Below are 15,336 nucleotides of genomic sequence, written 5' to 3' on the forward strand. Positions count from 1 at the left end.
GGCCGTGACGGCGCTGCGCTGGCGTCATCAGGCCGCGCCCTCGCGCTGCAGTTGCCGCAGTCTGCGAGGGGACCCGGCGTGGGCATGTGTCAGGTGGGAGAGGACTACGGGGAGCCGGCGCCCCGGGAGCCGCCCCCGGCTCCGCGGCCTAGGTAAGAACTGGCGGCCGGACCCGCGGGGCCGCCCCTCGCCTTCCCGCTGCACTCCTGCCCCGAGGGTCCCGGTCGGGCTTTGCCGTCACTTCCGAGCGCCGCGTGGAGGGCGGACCTCCCTCCGCAGCACTCGGGGAGTGACTGTCCAGCAGTGACGAGCACCTAGGAAGGGGGCTTATTCCACTGGCTCGCACCTCTCATCATCCTAGCAGCCACTGGGGACGTCTCTGCCGCTGACAGTGCCACCCTTATGCGTATGGAACTGGTTCAGTGAAGCTGTCTTTCCTCCCTGTGCCAGCCTTGGGAGATCGAATAGCGGTCTTTATGTGCGCCCTGAGCCTTGTTTTTTAGGCGAAACATCCCCCTAAGAGCCTTTTTAAGTTTGGACAAAACACAAGCCTTAGTTTGTGTGTGTCACAAGATGCTTTACTCTGACCCAACTCAGGTTCAGGAACAGGAGTTCCCCAAATATCTGTGTTCCTCCCTTCTCCCTCCCTCACATCTCCACAGCCGCGAGCAGAAGTGTGTGAAGTGCAGGGAAGCCCAGCCGGTGGTGGTGATACGAGCCGGAGATGCCTTCTGCAGGTGAGGCCTGGAGGTGCCGAGACCCTGGCAGACATAGCCTCGCTAGGCAGACAGGACAGTCCCCGCTTCCGAGGCTTTGTTTCTTCTTTATTTAATCGCTTACTTATTTTCTTCCTGCTTCTGATGTTGTCCCCGGTGCCCCTGGTGTGGAAGTGGAGGCGAAAGCGTTGGTTTTCTGCTTGGCAAGCAATTTACCATGAGCTAGCCACAGATCAGCTGGCGAGGTTTCTAATGGAGCTGATGAGGACGGTTGGAAGTGGGGCCGTGGTGTCTAGATTGGGATTAGGTGGAGGAGGAATGGGTATTTGGGGGCAGCTGGAACACATCTAGGGGCGGATTGGAGCATTTTGGGAACTTGGCAGATCCTCTGGGTGAAAGTTTATCTCATGTGAGATGCCTGTTTCCTCAGGGACTGGCTAGAGGCTTGGAAGGAGACCTCCAGCCTTCCCCAGGTCTGAGGGGGAGGTGAGGCTTTGGACAGGAGCAGAGGCTAATTCCCAGAGGCGCTAGGGTGTGAGAATGTTCCGTTTTATCTGTAACTCTTTTATGGCCCTTGCCATGTTTTTCTTGGTTGGTAACCATTGTATTGTTTGATTGTTTCCACGGGAATCATAGCTCCCCGGAGGCAGGCTCAGGCCTCTCTCATTTCAGCACTTTTAATTCTCAATGGTGTTAGGTAATTTTTTTTTTTTTTTTTTTTTTTTTTTGGCAGAGTCTCTCTGTTGCTCAAGGCTGGAGTGCTGTTGCGTGATCCTGGCTCACTGCAGCCTCTGCAAGGTTCAAGCGATTCTTCAGTCTCAGCCTCCCAAGTAGCTGGGGTTACAGGCACCCACCACCATGGCTGGCTAATTTTTGTATTTTCAGTAGAGACGGGGTTTCATCATGTTGGCCATGCTGGTTTTGAGCTCCTGCCCTCAAGTGATCTGCCTGCCCTGGCCTCCCAAAGTGCTGGGATTATAGGCGTGAGCCACCAGACTCGCCCAACACGTGCTTTTTTTGCATCACATGTTTGTAGAATGAGTGATGACATTTATTTTGAAATGGAGTCTCACTGTCACCCAGGATCAAGTGCAGGGGCGTGAACCTGGCTTACTGCAACCTTGGCCTCCCGGGTTCAAGCGGTTCTGCCTCAGCCTCCCAAGTAACTGGGGCAACAGGTGAGCGCCACTGCTCCCAGCTAATTTTTTATATTTTTAGTAGAGATAGGGTTTTACCATATTGGCCAGGCTGGTCTCGAACTTGTGACCTCCTGATCTACCCGCCTCGGCCTCCCAAAGTGCTGGGATTACAGGCATGAACCACTGGGGTTGGCAACCTCACACTTTTTAATTGGTCTCCAGGAATCCTGGGCTCTGCTTTCTAAAATGTTTCAAAAAAAAAAGACACTGGGGTGGGAGAGCTGAGGAGATTGTTCTCCAACAGTTTTCTTATCCTTGACCATCTTTTGAGAGCCTGTTAGATTTGGAGAATGGGGTTTGTGGAGCGGGAGTTTCATTTTGGGGAAGGGAGGCCCTTTTTTTTTTTTTTTTTTTTTTTTTTTTTGAGAGGGAGTTTACCTCTTGTTGTCCAGGCTAGAGTGCAGTGGTGCGACCTCAGCTCACTGCACCCTTCGCTTCCCAAGTTCAAGTAGATTCTCTTGCCTCAGTCTCTTGAGTTAAGGAGCCTGCTATCAGGCCCAGCTAAGTTTTTGTATTTTTAGTAGACATGGGGTTTCACTGTGTTGCCCAGGCTGGTCTGTAACTCCTGACCTCAGGTGAACCACCTGCCTCAGCCTCCCAAAGTGCTGGGATTACAGGCAGGAGCCACCGTGCCCGGCCAAGGTAGTACTTCTTTAACCACTCAGGAACTTCTGAAATTGCCGTGTACACTAGGCTGCTGGGAGGATTTATGGAGGAGAGGCTGCGGTGGCTCCATGCAAGGCCTCTGTGGTCAGCAGGGCTCCTGCCGAGGCCAGAGTTTTACTGTGCTGTGCTCGCTGGTGCCGAGGAGTGGGGAGCTGGGTCTCCAGGTGAAGGCCTTAGGAGTCTAGGTCGAGCTGGGCTCCCCAGTGATGATTCAGATCAGCATGCAGGGGAACCCTGGCCTTGCCTGACACAGAGGGGACAGTGAGGTTTCAGGAGCCCAGACACGGCATGTCCACGCAGACCCACCACGCTTGAATCCCAGCTGCTGGTGTGGGGCACACAGGTCCTCCTGGCCCACAGCGAGGAGGTGAAGCCCAGCACCTGTTCTCCTTGTGTGATGCTCCCCACGCCCAAAGCTACGTCCTGGGGGATTGCAGGAGAGCTTTAAAAGGCAGATTCCTAGGCCTCATGCCTCGACATTTTGACTCAATTGGTTTGTGTGGTTCCAACATATAGCTAGGGCCAAGAATCTGAACCAGAGTCAGGTGGCTGGAACATTTACTAGGAATGAAGATTACAGCTGGGCACGGTGGCTCACGCCTGTAATCTCAGCACTTTGGGAGGCCCAGGCAGGAGGATCACTAGGGGCCAGGAGTTTGAGACCAGTTTGGACAATATAGTGAGACCTTCTCTCTACAAAAAATACAAATATTAGCCAGGTATGGTGGCACGTGCCCGTGACCTGTAGTCCTGTCTACCTGGGTGGCCAAGGGAGAAGGATCACAGGAGCCCAGGAGTTATCACTGCCACTGCACTCCAGCCTGGTGACAGATCGAGACCCTGTCTCTTAAAAATGCAGTTCCCTGCTGGGCATGGTGGCTCACACCTGTAATCCCAGCACTTTAGGAGGCCGAGGCGGGCAGATCGCCTGAGGTCGGGAGTTTGAGACCAGCCTGACCAACATGGAGAAACCCTGTCTCTACTAAAAATACCGTGTTAGCTGGGGGTGGTGGCACAGGCCTGTAATCCCGGCTACTCGAGAGGTGATGCAGGAGAATTGCTTGATTCCAGGAGGCACGGTGAGCTAAGATTGCGCCATTGCACTTTGGCCTGGGCAATGAGAGTGAAACTTTGTCTCAAAAAAAAAAAACAAAACAAAAAAAAAAAAAAAAAAATGCAGTTCCCAGCCCTGGAAGTTGTGGTTCTGTGGGGCTGGAGACGTGCAGGCGCTCTGTGAGTGAGCCTCTTAGCCATTTCTGGCCCATTCAACCCAGCGAGGATGCTGGGCCCTCGCTGTGCGCCTGCTGAGTTTCTCCACTGCGCCCCAGAGAGGTACCGTCCCTGTGTGGTGGGTCTTTTCTTATGGGCTCTGGGTTGGCCTTGCCCTGTTCATGCCTAAGTCTGTCCACTCTGCCAGCTGGGCCCTTCTGAGTGCCTGTGGGGCAGGGATGCCTGGGCTCCGGCCCCTCGTTTATTGCATGCAGTGCCATTCATACCTGCTGGGGTTGTGGGAAGCGTCAGGGAGCCTCATGCTCACCCTGGGGAAGCCACCGCCGTAGGGGCCCCTACCCTCTCCCCTTTCACCAGTCTCTGGTCAGAGCCTGGATGCAAAGATGCTGCTTTTAAAGATGGCAGTCGGTGAAGGAGGCCGGCAGCCGCAGTGGCTCAGGATGCTGCCCACCGTTCGGGGGCCGAGCGGCTCCATCATCTCCGGTCTGTGTTGCAGGGGCTGTTTCAAGGCCTTCTACATCCACAAGTTCAGAGCCATGCTGGGCAAGAACCGGCTCATCTTCCCAGGCGAGAAGGTAGCATCTGGGTCTTGGGGGTCTGACTGAGCAGCCTAGTCCCTCGAGTCCCCTGCTTCTCCCTCCCACGGGTGGTCTGGCCTGCTGCAGCCGCCAGCTCCGCCCTGGGATTTGAGGGCTGCCTCGATGTCCTGGACGTCCACGAGGTGGGGTGTCTGCTTGTGTTGGAGGTGCGGCTCCCTGAGTGCTGTTTATTCTCTCCCAGGTGCTCTTGGCGTGGTCTGGGGGGCCTTCGTCCAGCTCCATGGTCTGGCAGGTCCTTGAGGTGCGTGTTCACCACCCACTTGGCCCCGGCTGCTGGGCTGAGGCTGGGGGGCTGGGGCTAGAGAGCAGCCCGGCCCCTGGCCTGGACACCAGCAGGGTTCTCAGATGTGTTTCCAGCAGGTGCACCGATCAGAAATCTGTGCAGAGCGCCTGTGTGCGTCCCACTTGTGTCCCTTTACTCAGCCTGCACAGAAACGCAGGCAGTGGAGGGTGGCGTCTCGGCTCGGCCACGTGTGACCCGAGGGAGGATCGGGAAGCGGGAGAGGGGACTGTCAGGAGAAGCAAAGGGAGCAGCGTTTGAGGTGGAGGGCACAGGCAGTGGAAGGTGGCGTCTCGGCTCGGCCACGTGTGACCCGAGGGAGGATCGGGAAGCGGGGGAGGGGACTATCAGGAGAAGCAAAGGGAGCAGTGTTTGAGGTGGAGGGCACAGGCAGTGGAAAGTGGCATCTCGGCTTGGCCACGTGTGACCTGAGTGAGGATCAGGAAGCGGGAGAGGGGACTGTCAGGAGAAGCAAAGGGAGCGGTGTTTGAGGTGGAGGGCATGGCACGTGGCGGGGAGGCGGAGGCAGGGGCTTGGCTGAGGGTGGGGGGCTGTGCCCCGTCGTGTTCAAGGCCAGCTCAGGAAGTCCTTGGCAGGTAGGGCTTCTCAGGAGGGCACAGGAGCGGGATGTGCCTGGTTTCTCCGCACTCCCAGTGAGGGGTGCAGTCTGGAGGAGGCTGTTTCTGGGGGGTGGGTGGTTGAGAGGGGAGGGTTGGCTCTGCCTGGGTGATGGGTGTGATGTTGGTCTCAGGATGGGCACGCTGCACGGCACTGCTGAAGTTTTCTGTTCTCTGAGGTCCCCCGAACCCGCCAGGAGGGTGGTGTGAGGTAACTGGCTCAGCCCTCTGTGTCACTCTGGTGCTGCCCTTCCTGTGCCCAGTGGTGCCCCAGCCTCTAGCAGGCTCTTTCTGAGTGGCCAGAAGTGTGTGAGGTGCAGTCACAGTGGCCCCATAGCCCCAGCCTCCTCTCCTGGGGCGTTGTTGAGGCATCCAGGACCAGTGCATTTTACCAGGGGGTGAAGACCCCCAGGCTTCTGTGGAAAACACGTCGGGCATGCAGCATTGCCTACTGGGCCTGCCTGGCCCCCAAGTCTGAATGGCTTTGTCCACTAAAAGCACTGGCAGGGGAAGGTCACTTTACCTTCCAGGAGGGCGTTAAACCCAGATGAAAGATGTTCTGAGCTGAAGTGTCCTGTGGCTTGCGGCTGGGACTGACTCCCTGATGCTTCTCCCTCCAGGGCCTAAGCCAAGATTCTGCCAAGAGGCTGCGTTTTGTGCCAGGGGTCATCTTTGTTGATGGTATGTGTGGCTGTTGCCTCTCTGACTCCCTGGCCACTTGGGGTGTGCCCTGCCGACCCTCCTCTGGTAGGGCATGCGGAGCTGCTGCCGCCCCTGCACTCAGGCCCTGGTGGGGACATTCCCCTGAAGGAGGCAGAGGATGTGTCCGTCGTTAGGAGGCGCCAGTGTTCCTGGAACCTGAGAACATCCTCCGAAAGTTGGGGGTGGGGAGCAGGAGCAGGCTGCCCAGCCCCCATCACGGGCTCTGGGGACAGAGAAGGGCGTGTGAAGTTCGCGTGGTGAGGGGGACCCAGGGGCCGCCTCCCAGAGCCTTGCTCCTGTGGGATGAACTCCTGGGGCGTTCACTGTAGCACTGAGGTTAGCCCCAGGGAGAATCCCCTTCCGCAAAGGAAAACGGCAGATATCCCACAGCTCCTCCAGGAAGCACGGCCCTGCAGAGCGAGGCCTGGAAGGATTTCCCGGGGGGAGGTGGCCCCACACCCTGCTTGGCTCTTCTGTGAGCCGTGACTCCGCCTGGGTTTTTCAGAGGGAGCAGCCTGTGGCCGGAGCCCGGAGGAGAGAGCGAAGACCCTGGCTGAAGTGAAGCCCATCCTGCAAGCAATTGGGTTCCCGTGGCACGTGGTGGCCTTAGAGGAGGTGGGAGGGCTGGCCCTGGGAAGGGGTCCCAGAGGCAGCCTCTGGGCCTGTCCCGAGCCTCACTGCTCTCTCCTGTCTCCCGGAAGGTGTTCAGCCTGTCGCCGTCGGTGCTGCGGTGCTCTTCCCAGGAGCCAGCGGCTCCCGAGGAGGCCTACAAGGCGGCCGTGGACAGCTTCCTCCGGCAGCAGCATGTGCTGGGGGCAGGGGGTGGGCCTGGCCCGGCTCATGGGGAGGAACAGCTGCCCCAGCCCCGTGCCCAGCTCCCGCAGAACCCCCCGAGTCTGCTGAGACCACCTGCTGCTGCCCAGACTGAGGCTCTTTCCCACCTGTTCTGCTCAGTGAGGACACTGACAGCCAAGGAGGAGCTTCTGCAGACCCTGCGGTAAGGCCCCGCAGTTCCCAGGCCCCCGAGCCCCTTCCCCGGCCAGCCCGCCCGGCTCTGAGAGTCCATGTGCTGCAGGGCCCACCTGATCCTGCACGTGGCCCGCGCTCACGGCTACTCCAAGGTCATGACTGGGGACAGCTGCACCCGCCTGGCCATCAAGCTCATGACCAACCTGGCGCTGGGTAGAGGGGCCTTCCTGGCTTGGGACACGGTAGGCAGGGGCCTGAGTGCCCAGGAGGCCCGTCCCCACCCGCTCCCCTCGGCCATCTTCATATGGGAGGACTCTCGTATCAGTCCTGTGGCGTCTCGGATGGAGGTGGGGTCTGTGCCCTTCACACCATGTGGGGAAGAGCGGGGATATGTAGGCCTTGACCTTGACTCTACAGCCCCCACCTCCCCAGGGCTTCTCCGATGAGCGGCACGGGGACGTGGTGGTGGTGAGACCCATGCGGGAGCACACCCTGAAGGAGGTCGCCTTCTACAACCGGCTGTTCTCCGTCCCTTCTGTCTTCACGCCAGCCGTCGATACCAAGGTGGGTTCACCAAGGCGGGCTGTGTGGGCTGGGCGGCCTTTCTCACAGGCTCAGAGGTCACCGGCACACCTTCAGTGACCCCTGCCGTGTCCCCCAGCAGTGCCACGTCCCCAGGGTCCTCTGAGTCTGCCCTGTCCCCGAGGGCGTGGGGTGACAGGAGCCCCACAGGTACACTGCTGAAGCTGGTCCTCTGGCTTCCTTGAGCTGTCGTGGCGAGGCCAGAGCCATGGGGGCCGGCAGTGTGGAACTCACAGCACCTGCCTTCATGAGTCTGCCCCAGCCTGGTGCTGGCCCTGGGCTCTCCCTTAGCCCTGAATCTGATTGTTCCCTAGGCCCCTGAAAAGGCCAGCATCCACCGGCTGATGGAGGCCTTCATTCTCCGGCTGCAGACCCAGTTTCCCTCCACCGTCAGCACTGTGTACAGGTGTGTGCAGGTGTGTGCTGGGCGCACTGCCCATGCTCAGGCCAGGGCTTACAGGGGAGGTGCACCCCGTGCGTTTCACCTGTTCCTCCCACCCTGGCCACAGGACAAGTGAGAAGCTGGTGAAGGCCCCCCGGGACGGCCCTGCCACCGGCGACCACAGCCCTCGCTGTCTGCTGTGCATGTGCGCCCTGGACGTTGACGCCGCTGGTCTGTGCATCCTGCTCTTGGGGTGATGGGGGAGTGGGCATGGGGGCTCAGGACCAGGGTCCCCTCAGCCCCTCTCTGCTTGCAGACAGTGCCACGGCTTTTGGGGTTCAGACCTCCTCACATCCCTCCCAGATCCAGTTGCCCACCTCCCTGACTGACACCGGGACTCCCCAGGAGTCGCCCATTGCCCTGATTGAGACCAGGACACCCCAGGGGCCCTGCTGTTTCCCGGGGGGGCCCCGGGCCCAGGGCTGTTGCCAAGGGGCCTCCAGGAGGTGAGTCCTTGTCCCTACCACCCCTGGGCAGCTGTCTGGGGGGAGGGGGATGTGCCCTCACCCACTGGTGCTGAGGTGCCAAGGTGGGCACACATCCAGCTCTGCTCCTGCAGGGAGGACCCCCAAGCCTGCATTGTGGAGCAGCTGTGCTATGGCTGCCGTGTGAACATGAAGGACTTGGTGAGTTGGTGCCCGCCAGCCTGGGCTCGGGGAGGGGACAGCCTTCCTGCACCCCCTCTCCAAGCCCGGCCTCTGTTGCAGCCCTCGCTGGAGCCCCTGCCACAGTACATCCTGGCCGAGGCCCAGCTCCGCACCCAGAGGTACTGGGGCCCATCCTGCTGTGGCCTGGGGGGGCAGGTGCCTAGGGGCCGGTACCCACTACAGTTCTCTCTCTAGGGCCTGGGTGTTGGCAGAGCTCCGGGACTGTCTGATTGAGGACAGTGACGATGAGGTGGGCCAGAGCTGAGGACATGCTCTCTGGGACAGCAGGTGCAGGGTCCACCACACTGCGGCTAGAAGGCAAGGATGGGGTCGGCCCCTCAGTGTCCATTTGTATAAATAAAACCTTTTTAATTAAAAAAACTCTACCGTATGCGTGGGGGACAGCAGTGCCACGCAGGCCATGGGGACGCAGTGTCCTTCTTTGACAGCAGCATCAGGGCTCAGGCAGGCCGGGAGGATGTGTCACAGCTGGCAGCCATGGACGGGGCAGCAGCTCCCCCGGCCCTCGGAGTGCCACCCGCTGTGGGGCCGTGCTGGCCGGCAGCAGCTCCTACTCCTTCTCACGAGTCCACTTGATCATGGTCTCCGGGGAGCGGTAGAGGAAGATGAGCTTGGCGTACAGCTCCTCCTCCAGCTCCAGCTCCCGGGTCTCACGCACCAGGAAGATGTCCTGGCAGAGCTTGAGGATGCGGTCCACGCATGGCAGCTCCTCGAACATGATGGAGTGGGAGATCTCACTGAAGAAGCCGCGCACGAACTTGCCGATGACCAGCACAATGGACACGTACAGCCCCATGATCCTGCGGGGGGAGCTGGTGAGTCCTGGGGCTGCCCGGAGCCCTCCAGAGCTGCAGGGCGCCCCCAGCCATACACTCACCCGTAGCCAGCCAGGAAGCCGAGGCTCGGTGGGCTGACCTTGTCGCTGAAGATGACCATGGGCAGCAGGTTGCAGTCGGCCTGGCAGTCCTCCAGCTCAATGACCCACCACTCAAGGAAGCCAGTGGCCCCCGGCCCCCGCTCCCTCCGCAGCTGGATACGCACGCTGAGGTAGTCGGCCTCCTCATCTGGGGTGGAGCCGGGAGACAGTTGGGCGGCGCCCCCCCCACAATCCTCCCCCAGCCTTGTGCCCCCACTCACTGGGCTGCAGCTGCTTCACAGGGTTGGCTTCAGGTCCGTTGGGGGCACGGATGTACTTGGGGAAGAGGTTGGGGATGACCCTGCAGGGAGGTGGGAACAGGTCAGGCCTGGCCCTCCTCTCTGCCCAGCAACCACCCTGGGCCGTAACTCACACAGACTGGTCCGAGGTGCCCTCCAGGAGGCTGGCCAGCTGGCGCCGCTCCGTGCTATTGGGGGCCAGGGCCAGCATGTGTTTCTCATTGGCGTATTCCACGGTGCCTCCCTTAGCCAGGTCCCTGTGGGTGGGAACATAGCGTGACCCAGGGCCGTGGGGCCAGCCCCGCAGGCCCTGCCTCCATCCCGGGCCACACCTCTGGAAGTTCCAGGTGAAGCGCAGGGTGATGTCAGCTGTGCCGTTGTACAGCTCCCGCTTCATCTGGGCGCGGCTTGGCGGGCTGATACGCCACAGTGCCCCAGAACTGCCCTCAATCTGCGCCGTGACGATGTCCTCGGGGCTGTACTGGCTGATGAACTGCATGGCCAGCTGGGTGCAGGTGACACCCTCAGTGACTGCAGCCTTTTCCCCCCACCCCACCAGGCTGTCACAGGGCAGAGGCCACTTACCGGGTGGGGGTCAAACTGCCGCGACAGTTCCTCATAGGCCTGGGGCGTGAAGGGGATGATGGACGGCTGCTGGGCGCTCATGGTGAACAGTGGCTGGAGGCACAGGGCCGTGAAGATGAGCGAACAGGGGCAGCGAGGGGTGGCACTGCCTTGGCCACAACCCCCGGGGCATGGGAATGGACAGACGGGCCAGCGCAGGCTCACCTCATAGCCGCCCAGCTTGAGGGTGACGGTGACATCGACGGGCTGGTTCACCACGCCCACCACCGAGCGTACCAGCGACATGAAGAGCAGGGGGAACCAGATGATGGCGATGAGGAAGAGGATGATGAGGCCACCCATGCCGTACTTGACGATCTTCTTCTTCTTCTGCCCTTTGGGCTGTGGGTATTTCTGGAGGGGAATGACACAGGGCATCCACTCAGTTCCGCCCTTCCTGCAGATCAGACCACAGGCTCCAGCTCAGCAGCAGCCCACAAAAGCCCAGCCTGACTTTGGCGTGGCACAGCGGTAGCAGTGGCAGGCAGCCACAGACCCGTGGCCTGGGACTGAGGATCCAGCTGGAAACCTCATGTTCAGGGGCCACTGGTCTTAGACGAGGGAGCTGTGCCCACTCGGGGAATGGACAGGCTTTCTCTAGCACATGGCGCTGGCCCCGCCCAGGCAGGAGACTGGAACGGAACTCCTGCCTCACACCAAGAGCCAAAATCTAACTCCAAGGACAACTAAAACTCTAGAACTTTTAGAAGAAAACGGGGCAAATCTTCATGAACTTGGATTTGACAAAGGAAAATAAACTAGATATTACAAAATGAGCACTTCTGTGCTGCCAGACGCCATCCGGAAATTGAGACAGTGCACAGAATTGGGGAAACTGCAAGTCACATAAAGGCCCAGCAACCAGAGAACACAGAATTCTTACAACTCAATCGTTTCTAGCCAGTGTATCTACAGAAAAAGAACTCCAATAAAAAACCCAGCTGTTGGGCACAGTGGCTCAGGCCTGTAATCCCAGCACTTTGGGACGCCAAGGCGGGCGGATCACTTGAGGTCAGGAATTCAAGATCAACTGGGCCAAAAATGCAAAAATTAGCCAGGTGTGGTACTGCACACCTGTAGTCCCAGCTACTTGGGAGGCTGAGGTGGGACAATCGGTTGGACCTGGGAGGCAAAGACTGCAGTGGGCCAAGATGATGCCATTGCACCTCAGCCTGGGCGACAGTGAGATCCTGTCTCAAATCCCAGCTAAAATGCAGAGAAAGGACTTGAATAGACATTTCCCCAAGGAAGACAGACACACACAGTCGAGCAGTCAACAGGGGACTGCAGAAGGCTCAGCAGGAAAGGCCGCAACAAAAACCACATAACAGCAGGCTGCCGAGGATGTGGACAAACTGGGCCCCTGTGTTGCTGGGGGAGCCTAAGATGGTGGAGCGGCCGTGCAAAGCAGCGGCTGCTCACGACGTAAGACACCACCAGACAGCACTCCAGCCCTGGCGTGCAGCCCATGTACTAGGGCACGGGCGCACATGTGTATGCCGTGGTGCCCGGCAGCATCATGGGAAACAGCCCCTCAGTCAGTCCATCCACAGATGAACACGTGCATCCGTACCCCGGAATGTCATTTGCCCATGAAAGGGAAGGCCGTGCTGCCATGGGGGTGAACCTCAAACACTGCCGAGTGAGGAGAGCCGGTCACATAAAGACAAAGGCTAGCGGGTCCTGCTTTCATGCAATATCCACAACAACAGGCAGAGCCACATAGAAACAGGAAGTAGACTAGGGGTTCCCAGGGTCCGGGGAGGGGAACGGAGCGACAGCCAATGGGCACTTGGTTTGCTGTTTACTGTTTTAGAGACAGGGTCTCACACTGTTGTCCAAGCTGGAGTGCAGTCATGTGATCAGGCTTAATGCAGGGCCTCAGCCCTCCTACCTGAGCCTCCAGAGCACCTGGCAGCAGTGTGCACCATCACACCCAGCTAATGTTTGTGTAGGGAGGTCTGGCTGTGTTGTCCAGGTTGGTCTTAAACTCTTGGCCTCAACTTGTCCTCCTCCAGCCTCCCAGAGTGCTGGGACCACAGGCATGAGCACAGGAGCCAGCTGATTTTAGTTTTACAGTTGCTGAGGTGGGTCTTTCTGCGTTGTCCAGGCAGGTCTTGAACTCCTGGCCTTGAGCAGTCCTCCCTCCTCCATCTCTTAAAGTGCTGGGATTACAGGTGTGAGCCACTGTGTCTGGCCCTGGGTTTCTTTTTAAAGTGGTGAAAATATTCTAAAGTTGATGTTAGTGGCAGATCCTCAACTGTGAATATACGAAAAACCCCTGAATTGTACATTTTAAATGGCTGAATGGGCGGATGCATGAATTTTCTCCAAATAAAGCCATTAAACAAGAACTCAGGTAACTATCCGACTGGTCCCCCTGCACCAGGCCCAGCTCAGGGGCTCCTCTACTGCCAGCCTACCTGGAACAGGGCCAAGTCTGCCCACTTCTGCCCCCGGCACCCACTTGCAACTGCCAAGATCACTGGCCTCAGGATCAGCTAGTTGGGGGCTTGCCTCGTGTCCCTCCCCAGTGCCTGCGAGCCCTGGGAGGACTACCAGCACCCCTGGTTCTCATGGCAGCAGTGCCTCTGCCCCGGGGAGACGGCACAGCCCTGGCCCCTTGTTCAGGCCCCACCCTGGCCCAGGCACCTTTTCTGTCTCTCGGCTGCACTTGATGATGAAGATGTTGGCGTAGATGTCCTCCACGCACATCCAGTTGGACAGGGACAGCGTGGTGTCTGTCCACACCCAGTCCATCACTGCCCGAAGCTCCACCAGGAATGGCACCAGCCGGAACCTGCCCATAGCCAGGGATCCCTTCAGGTGGGATTCCTCCTGCCCGGGCCGTGACAGGGCAGGATCTCGCTTCTCACGACCCCCACCCCCTGGCGGGACCCTCACTCACCCCTGGAAAAGGAAGAGGTTGAGGTGATTGTATTTCTTGGTGAGGAAGTTGCCAAGGATGCGGGTGGGGTAGCCGCAGCGGATCTGGTAGGCGGACAGGGCAAAGTAGATGCATTTCACGAAGTACCACAGCTGCGCCACCGCGTTCTGGCTGAACATCCTGGGGTGGGATGGCCAGGTCAAAGACCCCATCGGAAGTGGAGCCCCCCCGGAGACTGCACACTCCTCCCCGGCACGTGGGCCCACCTCTCGGTGACGGCGGGCAGGATGAAGAACATCCACAGGTGGATGGCCAGCACCAGCACCACCTGGAAGGCCAGCTTGCCCAGCACAGTCTTGCGCAGGTAGAGGGCGCGGTCGACCACCATGGTACTGAACTGGATCAACAGCATGACCAGAAAGGCCTCAGGGACCTGGTCATCCGACAGGGAGGACGTGATGTCTGTGGCCGCTGAGTGTTTCTGTGGCCGGGAGAGCACATGTCAGGGGGAGCCAGGCCCCGGGGGACGTGGGTGGGTGCTGCTGGGCTCTGCATCCACTGGGGGATCCCAGGTCTGGCTCACCCCAAAGGCCCAGAAGCCAAAAATGATGATGATGAAGTCGACGACATCAGCCAGGAACATGAGGGCGTAGACGTCGGTGGCTGCGCGGTACTTGGTGTGCAGAATGTCGTGGAAGAAGCGCCGCAGCGGCCGGTACATGCTCTGGGCCCTGCGGAAGGGGGAGCTCAGACTGGGTGCCAATGCCTGCCTCCCCACCCCCACTGCACAGCTGCCCCCGGCTGTCCTCACTCACAGGGACAGGCAGAAGCCCTGCAGCCGCCGCCCGGCTGCCTGCACTCTTTGTCTGGAGCGGCTTGGCTGCTGCTTTCTCCCTGTGGGGGCCTCTTTCTCTTCTTCCCCTTCTTCTTTCTCCCTGTCCTCAGCTTCTGTAGGGAAAAGCTGACTTCTGTCTGCGCCCCATGGAGACTGGGTCTGGCTCATGGCTTGTGACCACCCTAAGAGGCTGGCATTCTCCCCATGTGAGAGACCAGCAGACTGAGCACGGAACCTCCCAGTGTCACTGGCAAGGGGACAGCTGGGGCTGTGTCCTCTGGGGCAGACTTGAGGGGCCAGCCCAGGCTCACAGTAGCCCTGCACGGGGTCGGGGGGCATCCCTGGGGGCAGAGCCAGGAGCTGTGGCTCAGAAGCACCTTCTTGGTATCCAGGTGGGCCCTGCACTGGGCTTGGCCGTCTTATTCGAGAAAGACCCTCCCTGTGGCAGCCCCATGGGCAGAATGGGGTAGGCAGGAAGCCAGGAGTCAGGGCAGTTATACCGACGGCTGCTGGTCCTTTCCGTGCTGGGCTCTCCTTGTGCCTCCTCCTAAAGCGTAGACTGATGCGTCTCGTGTCTCGGGGTCTGAGCTCCACTTGGGATTCTGGGGTCCCGTCCGTAGCTCCGACCCTCTCTTCCATCTGAACATGGTCCTCGGTAGTGGCCCCGGGCACCCCTGGCTCCTCCTGGAGCCCTGTGCCTGCCTGGGCCTGGGGTCCCAGCAGGACATCTGACCCCTCCTCAGCCCCCTGCTCCTTCCTGCTGCTCCTGTCTGGCTCCTGGGATGGTGAGTCCTCGTGGTCCCAGAGGCCGTAGCACTGCGGGGCGGGAGGGTGTGGTGAGGAGGCCTTGGCTCCCAGGTGGAGAGTGCAGGTGCCCCGTGGGCCCACCCAACCCCTCAGTGCCACGGCTCACACTCACCAACAGCTGGGAGCGGTGGAAGAAGAGGGCCATGAGCTGCACCAGGTCGTACTTGATGTAGCCGTCGGTCTTCTCCAGGCCCAGGATGCGCGGCGGGAAGTAGGGCTTGTTCTCGTAGCGCCGCAGCACCGCATGGCTGTTCCAGGGGAAGAAGCCAAACTGGAACAGGTACTTGACGACCACGGCAACCTGCAGGGGCGGGGATTCAGCATACAGGGAGGGTGTGGCGACCTGCAGGGGTGGGGA

The 15,336-nt window shown here is 59.8% G+C and overlaps 2 protein-coding genes across 13 annotated transcripts in view; one reads left to right on the forward strand and one right to left on the reverse strand.

The window, feature by feature from the left end:
* The first annotated feature begins 5 nt into the window (after window positions 1-5).
* CTU2 (cytosolic thiouridylase subunit 2) lies at window positions 6-9,023 on the forward strand. 5 transcript variants are annotated; one of them, XM_032284680.1, is made up of 16 exons: window positions 6-152; window positions 663-737; window positions 4,308-4,386; window positions 4,592-4,651; window positions 5,928-5,988; window positions 6,515-6,624; window positions 6,711-7,006; window positions 7,085-7,220; window positions 7,411-7,542; window positions 7,875-7,966; window positions 8,070-8,173; window positions 8,259-8,328; window positions 8,368-8,448; window positions 8,562-8,628; window positions 8,710-8,768; window positions 8,845-9,023. In XM_032284680.1, exons 1-16 carry the CDS (start codon window positions 85-87, stop codon window positions 8,912-8,914), a joined length of 1,560 nt encoding a protein of 519 aa, XP_032140571.1. In that variant the 5' UTR covers window positions 6-84; the 3' UTR covers window positions 8,915-9,023. The 5 variants fall into 5 exon arrangements, 2 of the variants coding, with proteins under 2 accessions (XP_032140571.1, XP_032140570.1); XR_004270663.1 differs by having other exon boundaries at window positions 8,259-8,448; window positions 8,548-8,628; XM_032284679.1 differs by having other exon boundaries at window positions 8,259-8,448.
* The window catches only part of PIEZO1 (piezo type mechanosensitive ion channel component 1), a 70,310-nt gene continuing 63,967 nt past the window's right edge, over window positions 8,994-15,336 (reverse strand). For 4 of the 8 annotated variants that reach the window (XM_032284673.1, XM_032284674.1, XM_032284672.1 and 1 more), the window contains 12 exons: window positions 15,091-15,279; window positions 14,672-14,987; window positions 14,152-14,284; window positions 13,920-14,067; window positions 13,603-13,817; window positions 13,358-13,516; window positions 13,102-13,249; window positions 10,411-10,803; window positions 9,960-10,330; window positions 9,808-9,887; window positions 9,548-9,734; window positions 8,994-9,470 (listed from right to left, as the gene is read on the reverse strand). In XM_032284673.1, coding sequence (XP_032140564.1) covers window positions 9,221-9,470; window positions 9,548-9,734; window positions 9,808-9,887; window positions 9,960-10,330; window positions 10,411-10,803; window positions 13,102-13,249; window positions 13,358-13,516; window positions 13,603-13,817; window positions 13,920-14,067; window positions 14,152-14,284; window positions 14,672-14,987; window positions 15,091-15,279 — 2,589 coding nt within the window. In that variant the 3' untranslated portion in view covers window positions 8,994-9,220. The remainder of the gene's footprint in view (window positions 9,471-9,547; window positions 9,735-9,807; window positions 9,888-9,959; window positions 10,331-10,410; window positions 10,804-13,101; window positions 13,250-13,357; window positions 13,517-13,602; window positions 13,818-13,919; window positions 14,068-14,151; window positions 14,285-14,671; window positions 14,988-15,090; window positions 15,280-15,336) is intronic. The other 4 variants (XM_032284678.1, XM_032284677.1, XM_032284676.1 and 1 more) reach the window with 3 other exon arrangements.

The sequence above is a fragment of the Sapajus apella genome, unplaced genomic scaffold, assembly GCF_009761245.1.
Source record: "Sapajus apella isolate SASKATOON/1434 unplaced genomic scaffold, GSC_monkey_1.0 scaffold15, whole genome shotgun sequence".
Taxonomy (NCBI): domain Eukaryota; kingdom Metazoa; phylum Chordata; class Mammalia; order Primates; family Cebidae; genus Sapajus; species Sapajus apella.